A 17,444-nucleotide genomic window follows, 5' to 3' on the forward strand; every position below is an offset into this window, starting at 1 on the left:
CTCTTGTTCTAGTTTCATCCGCCAGTAGAAATATTCTTTCTTATCTATTCCCTCCATAATTTTATATGTTTCTATAAGATGCCCCCTCATTCTTCTAAATTTCAGTGAATATAATCCTAGTTTACTCAGTCTCTCCTCATAAGCCAACCCCCTCAACTCCAGAATCAATCTAGTGAATCTCCTCTGTACCTCTTCTAATGCCAGTACATCCTTTCTCAAGTAAGGAGACCAAAACTGCATGCAGTACTCCAGGTGCGGCCTCACCCGCACCTTGTACAGCTGCAACATTACCTCTCTGCTTTTAAACTCGATCCTTTTAGCAATGAAGAGCAAAATTCCATTTGCATTCTTATTTACCTGTTGTATATATATATTTATAGAATCTTTTGCTATCTGTCTTTATATTCTGAGCTAGTTTTTTATTCTCATAACATGTCTTACATTTTTTATAGCTCTTTTTGTGGCTTTCTGTTGACCTCTAAAGCATTCCCAATCTTTTAGTTTCCTGCTGATCTTGGCCATTTTGTATACCTTCTCTTTCAATTTGATAGCCTCCCTTATTTCCTTAGACATCCATGGCAGATTACCCCTCTTCCTACAGCTCTTCTTTTTCATTGGTATATACTTTTGCTGAGCATTTTGAAACATTGCTTTGAAATTCTTCTACTGTTCACCATCTGTCTTTGCTTCCAGTCTACTTCAGCCAAATCCTCCCTCATCCTACTATAGTTCCCTTGTTTAAACACAGGGCCCTGGTATTGGATTTTATCTTCGCACTTTCCATCTGTATTCTGAATTCAACCATACTGTGATCGCTCATTCCAAGAGGATCATCTCTAACCATCGCCTTGATGTCGTTCTTAAATATCAGAGCTATACCACCTCCCTGTCTGTCCTTCCGAATAGTCCGATACCTTGCATATTTAACTCCCAGTCATGACTATCCTGCAAACATGTCTCCATAATGGCTACTAAATCACATTCATTCACGATGATTTGTCATTAACTCATCTAACTTGTTACGAATGCTCTGAGCATTCAGGTAAAATACCCTTATGCTAGTTTTTATACCCTGTTTATGAATTCCAACATCTCCAATAACATATCTCCTTTCTTTCTACTTTCATAGTCTTGCCATGTAGTTCAACACTCCTGCATACAAGTTAACCTGCTACTTTCCTTTTATTTGCCACCATACTCCCTGTTGTTTTCTCCTTCCCTTTCCTGCGACTCACTAGTTTAAAGCCCTAGTGACTACCTTCTTTATCCTTTTCATTAGAACACTGGTTCCAGATTAGTTCAGGTGGAAATCGTCCTATTTCCCCCTACCCCGGTTCCAAAACTGATGCCACTGCCCCATGAAATGGGAACCCTCTTTCCCACACCACTCCCTTAGCCACATGTTTACTTCCCTAATCTTCTTATCCCTAAGCCAATTTTCACATGGTTCAGGTAGTAATCGGTGATCATAACCCTTGAGGACCCGTTCCTTAATTTTGTTCCTAGTGCTTGATATTCCCCACATAGCCAAGCCTAGGAAGGAAGATCTATGTTGTTTGTCCTAATGAGAACCACAACAACTGGATCATTGCCCTCCTGTTCCAATATCCTTTCAAGCCGGTCAGAGGTGTCCTGTACCCTGGTACCGGACAGGTAACGTATCATATGGGACTCACGATCCTACTAACAATGGATACTGTCTATCCCCCTAATTATAGAATCCCCTACAACTACCACTTGTCTTTTTGCTCTTGAATGGCCTTCTGTGTTGCCATGGGCAGCTGGCTTATCCTCCCTGCAATCCTTTTCCTCATCCACAAAGGGAGCAAGTACCTCATACCTGTTGGATAAGGTCAAGAGCTGAGGCTCCTCCGTTCCTGAATTCAAGATTCCCCAACTGCCTCAGTTGCAATCACACTCTGCTATGCATGATGACTGATTGATTGATTGAATTTGAAGTACTTTTCCCCCTCCCAGATGTGCTGCAGTGTTTGAAGCTAAGATTCCAGATGATCAGTTTTAAGCCTGAGTTCATCCAGCAACCAACACTTGCTGCAGATATGTTTACTGCAGCTCACAATGTGATTAGCCAGCTCCCACATCATACATCTGTAGTACATCACCTGCCCTATCATCTCTACTTAGTTACTTAATTAACTCATAAGTTTATATAAATTAATACATTTCTTAATACTTCTCTGCTGTGCTCTTTTTCAAACTTCATGCAGGTTTCCTTCCAGCCAACCACGTCACAGCTTCCTTGTGATTTCACTGCAGTTTTTTTTTGCAGCTACAGTGTGCCCCGAGTTTTATACTCCCTCTATGCAGCGGCTGCTGCTGCTCCTTCTGACTGCTCCCTGCAGACCAAGTTGCACTCCTGAGCTTAATTTCATCTCAAACCTCCACATGTTAATTAGGGATATTTTGCAGAGTTGACAGGGCTGTTAATGTTGCTGTTTGCCCAATGCGAAGGTCAATGCTAAGTCTTCCACATTTTGTTGCTTGCTTTGTGGCAGTTTTGTTACAGCTGAGTGTCTTGCATGGCCATTTCAGAAGGCAATTAAGAGTCAACCACATTGCTATAGATCTGGATTGCGTATAGGTCAGACTAGGTGAGGATGGCAGATTTCCTTCCCTGAAAGATGTTGTGATAGGTTATTATGACAATCAGCTATGTTTGCATGGTCATTCAGCCAGCTTTTTAATTCCAGATTTTATTGAATTCAAATATCACCATCTACTGTAGCGGGATTTGAAACCATGCTTCTAAAGCATTAGACTGAGGCTCTGAAATAGTGACATTAGCAATGCGCCAAGATAGAGATTCAGCTAAGTAACAATCAAAACATAGGCTGTTCTTCTTTTTTATAAATTATATTTCTTTTCAGATGTTGCAAGAGAGGTTCCGTGAATTTGCTCGTGATACTGGTAACATTGGCCAGGAGCGAGTTGACAGTGTGAATCGTATGGCTGATGAGCTGATTAATTCTGGACATTCTGATGCTGCCACAGTTGCTGAATGGAAAGATGGACTCAATGAGGCTTGGGCTGATCTCCTTGAGCTTATTGACACCAGAACACAGATTCTAGCAGCTTCTTATGAGTTGCACAAGTTTTACCATGATGCCAAGGAGATCTTTGGACGAATTCAAGACAAGCACAAGAAGCTTCCAGAGGAGCTAGGACGAGATCAGAACACTGTGGAAGCGTTGCAGAGAATGCATACAACATTTGAACATGACATTCAAGCTCTTGGTACTCAGGTAAAACATCTAACATTCTCAATATGATGATTAGAGTGCAAGTCTGATACAACACATAAGGATATACTGTGAATTTATTTATAGCTTGAGGGTCCCATTACTCCAAATAAAGAAAATCACAAATGGAAAACTCATTTTTATTTATCTTACTTGAACATGTAGAAATGTATGTTTCTTCATTTGAAATAATTGGCCCATGTTATAAATGGATATATAAGTGGATTCTCCTGATTGCCCAATAAACTTTGACAGAAAATCTATAGAACCCCAGATAATCGCAATCATTAATCATTTTTCCTGCTGAAAGGAAATTATTTTCTCCTTTTAAAATTTAACTTCAACCCCACATAGCTACTTAATTTTATAAAGCACACACTGAATTAATATACAGGTGCAAAGCTTCCTTGCTATTTTTAACTTCAGCATCTGTTTTCTGGATGCTATTTTATGGTTCCTATACTTGAAAATTTCACTTCCATCTTGAGATACAAAGAAAGCTGAAAGGGGCTGATCTCAGGAGATTTTTTGACACTTCTATTATTTTGTGTTGATTTTGGCATCCTATGCATGTGTATGGTAATAAATAATAGAACCAAACCTTTGCTGAGATCATCAGTTAATAATTTTAATTGTCGAGAGTATGGTGCTGGAAAAGCGCAATAGGTCAGGCAGCATCCGAGGAGCAGGAGAATCAACATTTCGGGCATAAGCCCTTCATCAGGAATAATTTTAACTGTCCAGCTTTAGATCAGTACAGCTATAACATATACTCACCTCTTGGACACCAACATCCACATTATACTGAATTTCCTCTGTACTAATAAGACAACAGCCATAGATTGGACATGCAAACCTTTTTAATGGAATATTCCATAGTAACAATACGTTTGTAAATTATCTTACACTTAAGTAGGGCTTCTAAGTTAAAATGGTATCACTGTGAGTTTTTGATGATCACTGCACAATGTGAGTACAAGATGCTGAAATGGTGTTGTTAAGACTGTAACCACCTGTCCAACATTCAAGAATGCAGCTCACCACCCACCACTGTCTCAGCTGGTAAAGAACAATAGAGGCTGGCCTAGTCAGTCACACCCATTTCCCCATTGGCAATATTTTTGTAATTTTTAAAAAATGTATATTTTTCTAATAAAATTGCTTATGCTGAGGAGTGAGCTGAAGAGACCATTCACTTAAATCTTGCAGATGACACATACCAGGTGACCTTTTGTATGAATTGGTATATTTCCATTAAAGCTGCTTGATAACTGAGGATAAACATGATGCTTTTTAAATTAAAAATGACATTTCTTTTATTGGTCTGCATCTCCAGCAAAACAGAGTTGGTAACCTTGTACAGGACTCTCACAGTGTCATATTGAAATTGAAATCAAGAAACTGTACGTGTTTGACAGACCTTTCATTTGTCTCCATCTTTTGTGAGAAAGCAGCGGGTTTTCTCAATGTCTTGTCATGACTATGTGGCAGACTTGTGGCCTCACTGCAGGCATTGATAACTACAAACAACCACCTTGTGGTACACTGCAGATCAAATCACTTTAATACCCTTTATTGTCAACATTGTTCTGTAGTCGCACATACAATGAAGATCAAGCTGTCTTGCATTATATTAAAGCATACAGTGTTAATAAATATAGCAGAAAATTAATTTCATATTCTCAAAGAAGAATTTTGCAGTTGCCTTAAAGTATTCTCCTTAATTATTCACAATTATTGTATATCCTTTACTGCAAATTAAAGATTGAAGTCAGAGGTTATTTGTTTTTCTCAACTTTACAATAGCTTCTATCTTAAGTATAATTTGAAGCATAATTGCATCTTTTATTAAAAAAATCCAAGGAAATATTTCAGAAGATCCTGAATATAAATTCAGAGGTTTAGAAAAAAACTTCTGTTGAGGGGGAGCGTTTACAATAATAGCCTTTATAAATGATTTAATCATTTGATTTATGTAAAGTTATCTATTGTACTGATTTTTGACCATAGAAATACATGGAGTTATGAGATAAGAAATTGAGTGAAATAAATTATGGAGATGTTAAATCACTAATACTTTTCTGTTTCTTGCTTCTAAGTGGAAAATGTGTAATTATTATGTGTGAATGTATACAAAGTATGTGCTTTGCAAACATTTTAATAATTTAAGTCTTTTAAAAGTGTGATTTTAGCATAAGTATTAGAACAAGATCAGCCATATAACTTTGAAAATACTGTTGTTATATGCTACTTGTTTCAAAAAACACGTAGACCCGAGCTATCATGAAGTTACTGTTTTAATTTCTAATTGTTAGTTTTTACTTTGTTGTTGCATTTGTGATATGTGAACCATGTGCTGTTTGTGATAAGAATAAAAGATTGCAGTACATTGCTGACATTTTTTATTACAGGTAAGACAGCTGCAGGAGGATGCTGCTCGACTTCAGGCTGCTTATGCTGGTGACAAGGCTGATGACATTCAAAAACGCGAAGCAGAAGTATTGGAAGCGTGGAAGACACTTCTTGATGCATGTGAAGCTCGGAGGGCAAAACTTTTTGATACTGGTGATAAGTTCCGTTTCTTTAGCATGGTGCGTGATCTGATGCTATGGATGGAAGATGTTATTCGGCAAATTGAAACCCAAGAGAAACCAAGGTAAAATGAATGTGCTAAGTTAAAGGCAGGGAGATAATAATTAGTAATTATTAGCTAGTATTTTGAACATTTTTGTTATCTAGGCTATCATTTCATCCGGTATTTGATTTGTGCTTCAAATATTTTGTACAGTCATGATGCAGTAATTAGAGTATATATATTTTATCTTGTTTCAGAGATGTTTCATCAGTGGAATTGCTAATGAACAATCACCAAGGCATCAAAGCTGAGATTGATGCCCGTAATGACAGTTTCACTACGTGCATTGAACTTGGCAAATCTCTCCTGGCAAGAAAACATTATGCATCTGAAGAGGTAGCACACCCCTTATCAGAACAATGTACTTAGTTCTGATGTTAAGATTGCTGATCACAATTTTGTCAGTTCTCATTGTAATTCAGTTACCTGGTCATTAAATATTAACTATAAAAATACAGCTAGTTTTACTGGTTTATTAGAACACAGGAGAATTTTAGTTATGCTGTAATGGTGTTTGAGTGAATTATTTACTTATGAAGTTCTAAGAAAGATGAGTACTGGGGAATAGAATACTCACTACTTTGAACACCATTAAAACACTCTCAAGCCAGATGGAACATTAACAGCACCAGGTGTTATTAGATGCTAGTTGTAGAAATGACTCTCAGTTTATATCGATATTTAAGGAGTTGACAACTTTTATTAAGTTCATTCTTTGCATAGATGTTTGTCTCAATTTCTGAATGAATGCTTCATTATTGTATTTCCTTGTAATATGAGAAAAGGAAGGCATTATGAAATGAATAGTAATACCAGTAAGGTTTATCCTACCACTACTTGAATTAATTCTCTTTTCACATATAGATTAAAGAGAAATTGCTGCAACTAACGGATAAGAGGAAAGAAATGATTGACAAATGGGAGGACAGGTGGGAGTGGCTCAGACTAGGTAAATACCAGCTATCATTCTTTCACAGCAGAAATCGTGATTAAGATTTTTTTGAATGTGTGCATTGTTCTACAATTGAATTCTTTGTAAGAATTTTTGGTCAATCTTTCTGACTATGTTGCAATGGAGAGCTTTTTATCAGAATATTTTGTCTTACAGTTGCATCTGATGTTGATTGCAAATCTGTGAACATTATTGCTTTGCAATTGCATTCTATCTTTAATTTGTGAATCCTCCTTTCAAGTTTCATTTTGCTTTTTGCTTAGTTTTGGAAGTGCATCAGTTTGCTAGAGATGCAGGTGTGGCAGAAGCCTGGCTTTTAGGCCAAGAACCATATCTATCCAGTCGAGAATTGGGTCAGAGTGTGGATGAAGTAGAGAAATTGATTAAGAGACATGAGGCATTTGAGAAATCAGCAGCTACATGGGATGAAAGATTTTCAGCATTGGAGAGACTGACGACAGTGAGTATATTTTATAAATAATCCCTTTTCAATACCCCATAAAAACATGTCATCAGTACAGATCTAGTGCTTCAATCATTTCTTAAAAATAACTAGTCAGCTTGACTTAGTTGGATTTTATTTTGGATTCTGGGCTAGAATGTTATTTGAGTCAAATGCCTTAATTTTAACTGATTTTCCAATTCTATACAGAGGTGATTTTCTCAAGTGCATGCTGAAATTCATTTGACATTTAATTGAAATAAAGCAGCACATTTTTCTGTAAAGCAATTAATTGTTCAATTAATCAAAAAGAGAGATTTCAGTGACATGATAGTGATGTGATATAGTTCTAATTATCTTCATAAATGCAAATTCAAATAGTATAGTCATAAAATCAGTTTTATGTTTTTAATAACTGAACATTAGCTTGTCTCTAGAATTCCTTTTTATTTTTGGAGTAACTTACAAAAAGAGAAACATTATTATTTCTATATTATTATTTATTATTATTTCTGTGAGACAGGCCAAGAAAATGGGCATCCAGCAAAAGGGAAAAGAGAAACTTAGAGAACTTTATAACGGAAGGGATTTTAGACTTTTGAATTTGGGGCGGAAGACCGTAAGGTCGAGTGTGAGAACTTCTGTAGAATAGAGGCAAGGGGAAGATGTGAAGTAGACTAATGTCAGAAGAATGAAACAGTCATAAGGGGCAAATATAGCTAATGGAAATCTTTTGAGTTTAGAATGGTGAATCTGTGGAAAGATTTCAAGGTGAAGATAAACATTTTGAAATCAATTTTCTAGAGGACTGTATAGGCTTGGAAGGCAAGGAAGGCTGTACAGGCAAGGTAGGCAGGCAGGAGGCTGAAAGAACACAGCAAGCCAGGCAGCATCAGGAGATGGAGAAGTCGATGTTTCAGGTGAAACCCTTCTTCAAGAATGGGAGTGGGTGTAGCGGGAGCTGCACATAAAGGGGGTGGCAGGGTAGGGTGGTGAAGTAAGGATAGGTGAAGACAGGTAGAGGGTACAACCTGGTTGGTCATTGGGAGGAATGAATCCACTTGATGGCAGGCAGGAGTGGAAGGGATGGGGAGGGGCTGGGAAGGGGGTCAGGAGATGGGAAGGGAGGCTATTTGAAATTGGTGACCTCAATTTTGAGTCCTCCAGGCTGTAGGCTTGAATTTGTAGGATCTTGTGCAAATAAATAGGATCATAAAGTTTTGAATAAATTGTTTATAGAAATGAGAAGAATATTACAAATATCAGTCTGAGGATAAAATAAGTGTTAGAATTGTGGCAACAATGGGGCTGAGGCAGACTTCTGATACAAAGAATTTAATTTCACAAGTTCTGATACTGAGATTGTACCATGATGAATCTTGACAATTTTCTAATCAATTTATACATTTGACGAAAAAAATAGACACATTCTGAATTTCAAAAGATTAAAACAAACCGAGAATAATGACCCATAACAGGCTTTATTATTTGAAATCATACAAATGTGAACCTTACATTTCTTCTTCTTACAGCTGGAACTGCTTGAAGTGCGGAGGAGGCAAGAAGAGGAGGAAAGAAAGAGGCAGCCATCCCCACAGCCAACCTCACAGCCTTCTGACGAGTCTGAATCACCACAACAGTAAGATATTATGAAAGATTTAAATACAACTTTTTAAAAAGCTTTAGCTCTTTGGAAAGTAATAGTCACATTAATGTACTAACTAATCACCGTACTTAATAATATTCAGTAGAATTTGAACAATGCTCAGACATTAAACATTTTGTAAGAGCTTGTGAGTGGAAGGGAATATCATTGCTTTAGTTTATTTGATCAAAAACAGTTAAGTTTATTTTGTTCCTCAAGCAGAATACAATAATTTCTTGCTTAACATTGCAGTTGCTTTTCTGAAAAGTATAACTCTAAATGAAACAGTACAAAGATTCGATTTTCCCGTTACAAGCAACATAAAAATTTTATTTAGAATTATTTAGACATTCATATCGGAATAAAGTATTAAAACAGTTCATAAATGCAGCTCACCACTGCCTTCTCATAGGCAACTAAGTGTGGGCAATAAAGGCTGGTCCAGCAAGCAATGCCCACATTTCATGAATTAATTTTTTAAAATGTAATCTAAGTAACATAAAACAGAGAAACTTAAAGCAAAGACTGACTGTAGTCACTAAAGTGACTGTAGTCATCTATCCTCAGCCTCGTGAAAATGGCCAAGTACAGTATGAAGGCGAGACTTCTGGCCACTCCACCCAGTACTGTCTCTGTTTGGTCCCAGTCGTAAATTCATATGCCAGCTAAACATACCTAGTTGTAGTTTAAATATAAAATGATAAAGAGATATCCGCTTTACAGACAGAAAATTGTGTTTGCCCATGGATGTTCAATCGCTTGCATCTTATCTCATGAAGGTTTTCTCCTGTTTTCTTTTCCCCAGGGAAGGAGCTAGAGAAGGAGAACACGTTTCTCAGAATGGATTACCATCAGACCAGGAGTCCCCACGGGTTAGTTACCGCTCTCAAAACTACCAAACCTACAAAAACTTTCAGAACAGACGAGCTGGCAGTGAATGGGCCCGATCTGGACTGTGAAATTCAAACCAATCAGAATGCAGTATTTGTACATTTTGAGACTAACCCATACACACATTCATTTCTCTTTAACAGATGCTTTTTTCATCTGCTTTGTTTATCAAAATCAGTTTAGTTAATGAGTAATCCTGCGAAGAGTATCCATTCATCTCAAGCATTCATACTGCTTTTGGTTCTCTGCCATAAATAATAGCCAGCAATGTATTTGGCAGCCTTGTATGATAAGAACATAAGAAATTGAAAATTTGTTTGTGAACTTCAGAGCTTGTAAGGGGGCATGGCTACATGATTAACCAAATAACCTTCCTGATGCAAGCAGCTTTTATATTGTAATTCATGAGACACGATGACTCCTTGTATTATTGGAACAGGTGAAAATTTTGTTTTGATGGGCAGCCATCCAAGTTTGAACTGGAGAGATGTGGGAATGGTCAAATATTCTCATCTTTTGTTACAATAAGCAATTAGCAAGGATTTAGCCATAATCTTCCTTTAGAAGACTGAATGACTGGCATGGAGTTTGAAGTAAGACAAATTATACCTGGTCTATGTAAGGAATGATTTTTATTGTTCCTTGTTTTATGCTATATAATTCAGCTTCTGGGAGCAATTAGAGTGACTGAAAGTACTGAGAGTTGGAAAATGTTGTTTAGCAACAGGGTCATTAATCATCTGTCACAGCAAAACATCCTAATTAAGGGTTACAACAATCAATTCTGTGATTCTGTGGAAACATGAGCTCATTTGAAAAACAATGTTGTAGCTAACCTCACCAGATACAACACGATCAGCTCATTTTATAGCTTTATTAGTGCTCCTTGCAGAGCTGAAACCTTACACATACAGTCTATTGAAGTAAGCAGTGGCATCAGCAGTGCAATTGGAGTATGTGGTGAATAGAACTAATCCAAAACATACAGCCTTGAAGGAACTGTACTATAAATACAAAGGGGTACAACCACAGAGATAAATTGCTGACAGCTTTGAAATGATTGCATCGGTTTTTTTATCTTTGCACATGTAGTTATTATGAGATGGTGGTGTCAAATTGATTGGTGATGTTAGATGGTTAAGCTTAGTAACACAAAGACACAAAACAGGCAAATAAAAGAAACAATGGCTGCATGAAGCATTAACAAGGACAATTATTCTGTGTTACTGTCAAGAACATCCTCCCCAGAAGGTGGCAGTGCATTATACCTAGCAGGAGGTGGTAATAAACTGGACTGCCTACAACATCTGGAAATGGGGTGCATGAGAAGACAGTGATCTTTCGTCTTAAATGCATCATTCTTGTTCAATAGTTAGACTCATAGAGGTGTACAGCACGAAACAGACCCTTCAGTCCAACTCATCCATGTGGACCAGATATCCCAACCCAGTCTAGTCCCACCTGCCAGTACCTAGCCCATATCCCTCCAAACCCCTCCTATTCATATACCCATCCAGATGCCTTTTAAATGTTGCAATTGTACCAGCCTCCACCACTTCCTCTGGCAGCTCATTCCATACACATACCATCCTCTATGTGAAAAAGTTGCCCATTAAGTATCTTTTTTATATCTTTTCCCTCTCACCCTAAACCTATGCCCTTTAGTTCCGGACTTCCCCATTCCAGGGAAAATATCTTGTCTATTTATCTTATAATGCCCCTCATGATTTTGTAAACCTCTATAAGGTCACCCCTCAGCATCTGACACTTTAGGGAAAACAGCGCTAGCCTATTTAATCTCTCCCTATTGCTCAAATCCTCCAAACCTGGCAACATCCTTGTAAATCCTTTCTGAACCCTTTCAAGTTTCACAACATCTTTCCAATAGGAAGGAGACCAGAACATTCCAACAGTGGCCTAACCAAAGTCCTGTACAGCTGCAACATGACCTCCCAACTCCTATACTCAATAATCTGACCAATAAAGGAAAGCATACCAAGCGCCTTCTTCACTATCCTATCTACTGCAACTCCACTTTCACGGAGCTATGAACCAGCACTCCAAGGTCTCTTTGTTCAGCAACACTCCCTAGGACCTTACCATTCATTCCACAGATTGGTGCCTGTTTTCTATTCTGCATTTACAGGCAAACCTGTCTGACTGTCAGAATCTTGATGCTTCTGTTTTATAACATGTTTACGTATTTCAGAATAGGTAGTCACTATGCATAAACAATTGAAAACCTAGCCCCACAATCATTGTCTTCATGTTGGACATGTGACAATAATCTCTTCCACTTAAGAAAATGTTCCATGCAGTGACATACAGTAGACACATCAAGGTATGTGGTGTGAAGGAAATATTTGTAAAGTTCTGGCTTTGCTGAGCAAAACATCATTCACCAGGAATAAGCCACAAATATACCAATTGATAACTACAACGACTTTTGCGATGCTAGTAATGCCACAACTATGTTAAACATTTACTGCAGGGTCAAATCCCTGTTCAGTTCACCTGTTGCTCAGTAAGGCACTCATCCGTACTGGAGGTTTTGTGTCGCATTCTACCTTCTGATCTCTTTTTCATCTTCTACATATCAACTATTTAAAAAATTATTTGAAGTGTTTTAAAAGCAAGTTTTTGTGAAGGTATTTATTTTAAAAATGGTTCAGTGGTTTTCAAGAAGTAAGTACAGTTCTTAAATTTGAAACACATCTAACAAACCACTGCTTTCATTCCCATTCCAAATGGAATCCACAACAAAGGAAGGGCAGACTTGGTACAAATATGTCCAAATTGTAGTAGGTGGCAGTTTAAATGTAATGTGAGTGAAATCTAGATACTGTATGTTTCATGCATGTAAAAAATGTAGGTACAAATATTTTGCTCCCTCAAAAATAGCAAGGAACTGAATTGCAGATCCAATAGAAATTAGAATCGTGTCTGCTCTCCTAATTCAGTACTCCCTTTGGAACAGTTGCCTAGCTGCTCTCCTGAATTACTGTGCAGCATTTTATCAGACTGAACAATCACGTATCTACATAACACAGTAACCTTGTTTATACTATTAATGGACAATAGGCCATATTATTCCATTGACATAACGTCAAATGCTAAGGCTGTTAACTCTGGTTCTATTTGTGTGTTTCAGAGAAAATTACTTTATCCTCTATTGAGGTGTTTGCATAATTAAAGTGGGTTAAAAAGGTTGATTGAAGGTTGCCTGCAAAGAGATGCCAGGTAGACGAATTACGTAAAGCTCATTATTATACCAATGTAATGCCAGGATTCTCTTATCTATAGCATAGGTTTTACTTAACATCAGCAAAAATAAAACAAACAACATTGTATTTGTAAGCTTTGATTTCTGATCTACGGTTTTTACTGTGAATATTTCTCTTAATCAAATTGACAAATAATGCCTAACTAATAAAGTGGCTGCCCCAGATGTGATGGAGATTATTTCATAAAACTGATGAGTGTTGTTCAGTGTCTACACAGTAAGACCAGTCATACTCCAGATAATCTGAGTGATGCATTAAATATATCTATCACTATTTAATATGGTCCCCAGGAGGGAAATACTTAAGATAATGGTTTTATGTTTTATTTCTGGCTGGTGCTGACATCAGGGGAAAGCAAAATTCAGCACATTCCAGTCACTTATAAATTATTTCTGAAAAGAGATTTGGTAACAACAAATTTTGGCAACGCCAAAGTGTCAGCAGACTTTTAAGCTTACTGTCAGCTTTTTAAGTTTTAACGGTTATTTTTAATTTGGTCTTTCAATTTTTCAAGCAAAAACTATTTTTGCTTAAAAGCAGATAAAATTCAACATATGAAAGAGAATATATACTGTTTAAGTGAACTTAGTGTCAGTGACAGTGGTTTTCTGCATTCTGATTGCAGCAATGATTTTCCTTACTGCAGGAAAATATGTCTTGAGTAGTTTACATGAAATTCGAGATATTGAGCACTAAGCTGAGAAGGATTTATTAATAAATTGCTAGCAAGTTTGAAAGCCACTCATACAAGCGATAGTCATCAAGGCTTTATCTTATATTCAAATAACATGAAGCACATTAACATCACTAAACAGAATCCAGAGCTATTAGTGTATTTTTTTCCTGAATCAAATATTGCAAAGCAACAAAACTAGGTTTTAAAACTTCCTCCAAATATACATTAAATAACAAATACTAAAATACTAAATTTTATTCATGTTTATTATATGAGTACGTGTAGCATTTTTGTACATACAGTGGAGTTATCATTTTGAATTATTTTCATATTCTCCATTGTAGCTAAATTACAATCAATTTATCACTTTACTATCAATTGATTCAAATGAATTAGTTACTTCTCTCCCTTGTATCATCTTCTCTGTACCTTGCACTTTGTTGTTGCAATATTAATATTTTGTGTTTTCTCTGTGATGATGATGAATTATGCACATCGATATAGGAGCTCTGTTTGGAGGAATGATTCATAAAAGACTTCAATGGTGAACATCTTATATGTTGGCAATTTCATTGAATGAGTTGTGTTGAAACCTTAAAATTCTGGTAACAAAATTAACTTTTGAGTAGTACATCTTGATTCTGTTTAATAGCGGTTAAGTCAAAATTTGATGGAGTTCTAAGCAAATTGTTAATAATTTACTCTACATTTTTAAATATAAGAATCAGTCAGTTCTCAAATATTCAAAGTTCCTTTTAAGTCTGGTTTTATTCTTCAGCAGCTGGAAGGATCAAAGCTTGTGTGATTTGCCAATCTATATCTCATTTAAATAACATTTATTGAAATTTAATTTAGGCCCAATTTAAACTTTCTCTTTTGGGTGTTTGCCATTTAATTTTTTTCAAATGTAATCTGTCTTTGAACCACTTTAATTGTTTTGTGCTCGCAAAGTTTGTTGATACGTTTTATTTTCGCCTTTAATCACAGGCTGTTCTTACTGCATGTTTGTTCATTTTGATTCAATTGTTAGTTATTGACTAATTGAACATTAAAGCATTGCTACTAACACACATGAATGGAACAATTCTGACATTAGTTTTGATTCTGTTGTAACTGTCACTTGATTACTTAACTTGTGTCATTTTTGTTTTCAATGGTATTTATTTTTGCATGTGTTTAGCATGTTTAAACCTTAATTATTAAAGTTCACCTTATATTTAATGTTTGTTAACTTTGTGTTTGTGTTTCTGAAAGAGCATTGTCATAGTTTTGTACATATGTTTCTCTCTCAGAACAGTATGTCTTTAAAGTATTAATGTGAATAACTTTAAACTTAAAAGGCCAGAGGTCATAATAACACAAATGCCTAGTATTCTGTTTTGTGTTCTCTCTGAATTTACAAACACAATTTTACTTTGTTAGTCCTATTCATTTAATTAGATTCTTTGAAGTATTTCCCATTAACTGCAATTTTTTTTTACAGTAGAGGGTGCCTTAGAGTTAACCTACAGTATTCAGTATAACTGATTCTCTACAGAGCTTTCAATTTTGACCAGGAAGCATCATGCATATATTTCCAGGTTTTTAGATGTTTTCTAATCAGTCTGTTAAAATATGTTACTGGACAGCTCTCGAGCAGTTAGGACTTGAACCGAGGCCTCTTGGCACATAGGTAAGAACCAGTGCACCACAAGAGCCTCTTTACTGTCAGCTTTTTATTTTACCAAATTCTATGGGAAATCATTGAGAAAGATAATTGGCAATTTAAAGAAAGATGTCATCAAATGAGACTGGCAGAATTATCATATGTACCAAATATGTGGCAGAGAAGGCTATTTAATGCCATCTCAGCCCAAGAAATGGCTTCACTATGAGATTTGTGATATCAAATTAAAAAGTCAGACAAAAATCTTTATTTTGCTCCACCCAATTTTCCTTTGTGCATCAGTCTCTTTTCAGCTATTAATGAATGATTTACCTAAAGAAAGTATGAGTGTTATTGTGCCAACGGGCAATTTGAGATATGAAAGTGCTTAAACATATTTGTCATGTAAAAATTTTGGAAGGTGTCTGTTTCTGCAATGTCAGGTTTTTTTTTTAATCATGAGTTAATGTGCAAAGTATGAGGGAAATAAGGCAGCTAATTTTTGCTTTCCCTTTTCTAAAAAAGTTGTATATGTGAAGTCGTATTTGAACGTCTAAAGAGCTATCAGTATAGTCTGTACAATATTGGAAAGCATAAAAGGGACAATCAATCAGATTTACAAGGCAATGCTATAGTCACCTGAATTAATTCATATTCGGTATCTGCTTCTAATGTAAGAAGAATTCAAGATGTTACCTCTTGGCCTGATATGAATTTGCAACTGTGCATATTTGACTCTCTATTAATTGAAACTAAAGCACTAGAAAATATTTTGCTTTAGCTAACTACATGATGTTTATAGTGTGACTAGATAACTGCAGCATGTACCTTACAAATATGATTCAGAAAAGTTAGAGAAAAGTATTGATAGCATGAAAACCAAGAGTGATCTGCATTTCTGTGGCTAAATATAGTGGAATTATAATTCAAATAATTTGGATGACTGGATTCTGAAGATACCCACCCTACCCAGATAGAGGCTGCAGAGCTGCTGGAAGCTTGGCTGCTCTCTAGGTTGTCAGGATCACACTGCAGCAAGCGGCACGAACAACAAAGCAAGTGATGGACAAGACCTTAGGTCTGTCTGTTTTTGGGGGTAAATAACTGTGTTGGCTTTGAGTGACTTCTTTGGCTTTCTTAACAACATTTCAAATTCGTAATATAGTTTAAAATGTTATGATTAGTCTGCTTAAAATGCTGTATGCATTGAAAGCTGTGTTCCTTCTTTTATCTTATTAAATTACAAATCACTAAATCTAGGTGGTGGAATTGGTCTGCATGATGTGATTCATAAACATTAAAATCTCTGCATGCCTAAATGATGTCTTAATTGGAAAAATGTGAATGAGCATAAGCAAAGTCTCAGCTAAGAGAGAGCTCAATCTATATTGAAGGGGAACTAATTGGAATGTGATAGTACAAGGCTTTTGGTTACCTTGTCATTTTCTTTGTCTGGTTGGGTACACCCTCAAAATTTTCACAGTCTTCCCATTAGCATCTGTATAAAGACCACTCTAGAATTAGTTTTTGTTTAGTAAAGTGCATCAGGTTGTCTTGGGGATAGCACATTTATATGCTGGCATTGATTGATGTAAAACTTTACATCGAGTTTTCCGTTCCATTTCAAAAATCCAGCTGCAGTGCTCTTTGTTCTTGATTCTACTGAAGCAATTTGATGCCACATTTTCTCAGCAGTGTCACATCTGAATTACCTTAAGATTATATTCAGCAGACAACCCAAGTAGTAATGGGTTAATCTTAATTCTAGCTGAGAAAAATATAAAAAAGGAAAAACGCTTAGAAAAAATCTTATAGTAAACACTTCATTTTTTAAAAAATAGTACTTTGATATAGACTTTGTTTATATTCATTTCATACTCATAACAGTTTACCTTGGCGAGGTCACTGTTAAAGTAGCTGTGTGCTTAGCGTCACTGGTTGGAAGAAAAAATTGATATGCAAGAATGCTTTGAATCTGCTTCCTACTTAGAGGCTGCTGTTACATGTCAGTCAT

General features: G+C 36.2%; 1 protein-coding gene across 3 annotated transcripts in view; it reads left to right on the plus strand.

Annotated features, from left to right (window-relative positions):
• sptbn1 (spectrin, beta, non-erythrocytic 1) overlaps positions 1 to 17,444 on the plus strand; it is a 290,620-nt gene that overhangs the window by 262,459 nt on the left and 10,717 nt on the right. For all 3 annotated transcript variants that reach the window (XM_043695960.1, XM_043695961.1, XM_043695962.1), the window contains 7 exons: positions 2,889 to 3,263; positions 5,672 to 5,916; positions 6,093 to 6,231; positions 6,760 to 6,844; positions 7,111 to 7,307; positions 8,822 to 8,928; positions 9,740 to 9,806. In XM_043695960.1, coding sequence (XP_043551895.1) covers positions 2,889 to 3,263; positions 5,672 to 5,916; positions 6,093 to 6,231; positions 6,760 to 6,844; positions 7,111 to 7,307; positions 8,822 to 8,928; positions 9,740 to 9,806 — 1,215 coding nt within the window. The remainder of the gene's footprint in view (positions 1 to 2,888; positions 3,264 to 5,671; positions 5,917 to 6,092; positions 6,232 to 6,759; positions 6,845 to 7,110; positions 7,308 to 8,821; positions 8,929 to 9,739; positions 9,807 to 17,444) is intronic.

This window comes from Chiloscyllium plagiosum, chromosome 9 (assembly GCF_004010195.1).
Source record: "Chiloscyllium plagiosum isolate BGI_BamShark_2017 chromosome 9, ASM401019v2, whole genome shotgun sequence".
NCBI lineage: Eukaryota > Metazoa > Chordata > Chondrichthyes > Orectolobiformes > Hemiscylliidae > Chiloscyllium > Chiloscyllium plagiosum.